Source organism: Temnothorax curvispinosus, unplaced genomic scaffold, assembly GCF_003070985.1.
Source record: "Temnothorax curvispinosus isolate PA1 unplaced genomic scaffold, ASM307098v1 QBEX01016054.1, whole genome shotgun sequence".
Taxonomy (NCBI): Eukaryota; Metazoa; Arthropoda; class Insecta; order Hymenoptera; family Formicidae; genus Temnothorax; species Temnothorax curvispinosus.
In genome coordinates, this window is record NW_020225834.1 from 1 (window position 1) to 3,705 (window position 3,705).

The window sequence follows — 3,705 nt, forward strand, 5'->3', positions numbered from 1 at the left end:
TATAAACTGTTGTTCTTAAATTTTCCTTCCCTTTGAGTGTGCATATAACATATAATTTTTGTAAATATATGAATGTATTCGAAGTTTCAATTTTATATTCAGACTAAATAAAGCGAAGTCAATGATTAAAAAATTATATTTGTTATCACACAGTTATTATTAAATCAGTCAACACGGTAATAAATGTGTACATATTTGACTTACAAGAATAATTTATTAATTATTACTTACATATTAATATTGTATAAACGTATCAGCAAATACAGCGTATTTATTCTTCAAGTTTTCAATCAAGATTATTTATCATCTCTCATTGATGTAATGTTCTTTAAGGCTCCTGGTCCTGAGCCGAGAACTCAGCGTTGACGGTGACGACGTACCGTCGCGGTAGAAATAAGAACTCTCTCCAATGGAGAATAAGCGAGAAATGTTGAGAATTGACACGTTGAGAATTCTTACGTAGTATTTCCAAATAAAAAGATATTTGCTTAAAATAACACTACAGATCACTTCAGCACACTTTAAAAATACGCCGAGTTGAAGTTAAGTCTACCCCTTTCCCTTGACAATTAATAAACAGCCGTAAAATGAATATAATACGAAATCTAGTCATGCGCCTGCGCACAAGCCTGCATCGTATCACATTTGTTTTACGGCTGTTTATTACTATCAAGGAAAAGGGGTAGACTTAACCTCAACTCGGCGTATTTTTAAAGTGTGCTGAAGTGATCTGTAGTGTTATTTTAAGCAAATATCTTTTTATTTGGAAATACTACGCAAGAATTTTCAACGTGTCATTTCTTACTTTTTCTCACATTCCAACATGGCCGCGACGAGTACCCAGGAGCCTTAAATATGCCCAAATTATTTAAGAGAATCACGTGTTTTCTAAGTAAATAATACTATTTTTTTTTAGCGACATTCGAATTACACTTCATAATTACTCTTAATTCAAAATTCTCATCAGTTAATTTATTAAATTTAGGTAAATTAAACATTGTAGCGTAACTAAAAAGTCTTTCTACTGGTGCAGAAGATGGTAAAGGTGTATTAAATTTGAGAAAAACTTTCTTAACAATAGGATATAAATTAAGTAATTCGAGATCATTCCTACTTTCAGTACTAAATTTCTGAAATATTGCTTCTACATTAGAAGCCCCAAAAGTTTCGACTACATCAGGTGTATCATGATCACAGTCCAAAAAATCATCCTCAGCTACACTATCATCTTTTTTCTTATCTTCAACTCTACTCGACACAGAAGCAAGTGCTTCTTTTATTGCTACTATAACATTTGCTTGCACTGAGCGACTTAAACAATTGAGCCAGTTCAATTTAAATTTAGGATGTGAAGCTGCTGCTACAGCGCTAATCCGTCCTTCATTTTCAACATCAAAAATTGGCTTAAAGCGCAACTGCAAACTTTTCAATAATCCAAACACTAACTTTTTACAAAATTGTAACTTTATTTTTTGACAAGCCAGTAATTTATTCTTGACGGATATGAGTGTAGGAAGCAGGTATCCGTAGCTAGCGACTTTTTCACCTTGTAAAATATCAATAGCCTCAGCGAGAGGTCTATTACAATGAAGATATTCTTCCATAAATCTGTAAAATAATAATTTAACAATGCCTCAGTTTCTCAAGTAAAATTCAATTTTTTAACTCAAATTGTAAAAATTTTTTAAAACTAAATATCTTAACCTCCAATCAAATAAAAAAAAATTAATGGACATGAACCTAGATATCTTTATCTTTAGAAAAAACTTCACAAAAGTAAGTGACAAGAGTAAAAATAAATATTTTTCTTACCTAAAATCGATTTCATCAAATGGCTTATTTATACCCAACTCGTCAATATTAGTCAATATTTTCTCTTTTAAGCCAAAACTGCAATAATGCACGATATAGCGAATTCCAACGGGTTATCACTGGCCTTTTCAAACTCTGACCAAGAACTTCTTTTAGTTTTTCATATTTTTTTGGAGAAAGTTGCAAATTCCATAGCTCATTACAACGTTCAAACATCATCTGAGTGTAAGCTGAATTCAATTCTTTTGATGATTTTATGAGCGAAATTACGTCACTTGTAGCCAGAAGATTCAAAGTATGGCTAGCACAACGAAAATGCTGTGGTAATATTTCTTCTGAATAATTATTAGGTTTCTCTTCAAATAATTCGAGTTCAGCATGCTCTTCGTTTTCTAATTTTGTCTCAAAGTTAGTACCGACCTCTTCGTCATCAAAAATTTCTTCTGTAAATGTCAAAACATCAAATATTCAACTAAATGAAATAGAGAAGAAAATTATAATTCTACTAGTGTATAAAAAAGAGAATAGATATATTTTTATAAAATGCATGGAAAATATTTTGTAATCAATAAATCAGTCATTGTCATTTCTTTTAATTAAAATAAAAAATACACATTATTAATGGTCAAATTATAACCAAATAATGAGTAAATTATAAAAAAATTTTAAATAAAATTTTTTAAATTGTAAAAAGTCAAGTGTAAGCTTACATAAGTTTGTCGAAATTTTCCAATGTAAAGGTACAGCAAGCAAAATTAAGTATTGAGATCTAATTTTAGAGGGAGGAGGGATACATTTATCTATAAAGACTATAATCAATTATAAATGTAGACATTTTGATATTTACCGGAAAAAAATGAGTCACTTAAATTGACTCCAAATTCGCGAAACGCTTTCACGAAATTCGATCCGTTGTCTGTTACTGTGGCAATTATTTTATTCTTATTAATTCCAAATGAAGTATGGATATCTTCAATCAAACGAGCGACTCTATCGTATGAATGTGTGCCACTGAATCTTCAACATGCTATTGCATATGATTTACGTTCCATCGTTTGCTTGCCAATCTTTAAACCAATTAATAAAAATTTATAAAATCTCATAATAAAAATTATAAAATGACATAATATATAAATTTAAAAATTTTTTTTAAAACAGCAAAAGTAATAAAGAACTAAAGTTATTTATCTTACCCAATGAACAGTCATTCCTAAAAATCGTCGACTTTGACAAGACCACACATCTGCTGTCGTACAAACGTGTTCAGCTTCACTAATCATTTTTTTGATAGAAGAAATGTTCTCTTTAAATGTTTCGTGTATCCTACGTTCGACAGTTCGAGCAGATAGATGAGTAAGACGTTTGCCACCTTTTTTAATTTCCATATCTATAAAAAATTATAACTATAAATTCTATTTATTAGTTAATTCTCGAAATAATAATTTGTAAGAATCAATTACCATCAAATATTTTTCTAAATGATTTCGAGTCCACAGTGCTGAAAGGAACGATGTTTTCTAGGATGTAATTTATCACGTTTTCCTCAAACTGTGCCTGAGAAAAATGGCAGTACGTCTTATACTACTCGGCTTCATGAATAACTTTTATCTTTTTTTGTTGAGCATATTCTTCATATTCGTCACGCTTGTGTTTGTGAACTTTCTAAAAGGAAGTATAAAATTGTTACAAAAATTAAATCTTGCAATTATAAACACTTTTTATTGGTATTTTTTATACGGCATCAATAAATTTAATAAATCAGTATTTTAAAAAAAGTATCAATAATTTTTGTTACAATTTACCAAAGATAATGGAACAAAAAACTATAATTTTCAAGCTTACAATATTAATTTACTGTTTTAAGACAAAAAGCCATATATTGTTAAAATTGTA

At 29.5% G+C, this 3,705-nt stretch overlaps 1 protein-coding gene and 1 pseudogene across 1 annotated transcript; both read right to left on the bottom strand.

Annotated features, from left to right (window-relative positions):
* Positions 1–804: 804 nt before the first annotated feature.
* On the bottom strand, positions 805–2,012 carry LOC112466337. The gene is made up of 2 exons (XM_025034395.1): positions 1,813–2,012; positions 805–1,608 (listed from the first exon to the last, which is right to left on the bottom strand). Exon 2 carries the CDS (start codon positions 1,602–1,604, stop codon positions 903–905), a length of 702 nt encoding a protein of 233 aa, XP_024890163.1. The 5' UTR covers positions 1,605–1,608; positions 1,813–2,012; the 3' UTR covers positions 805–902.
* LOC112466336 lies at positions 1,809–3,445 on the bottom strand (annotated as a pseudogene).
* Positions 3,446–3,705: the final 260 nt, after the last annotated feature.

Bases quoted from the DNA above. Each gene is read 5' to 3' on its own strand.
- LOC112466337 (XM_025034395.1), bottom strand. From the start codon at position 1,604: ATGGAAGAATATCTTCATTGTAATAGACCTCTCGCTGAGGCTATTGAT.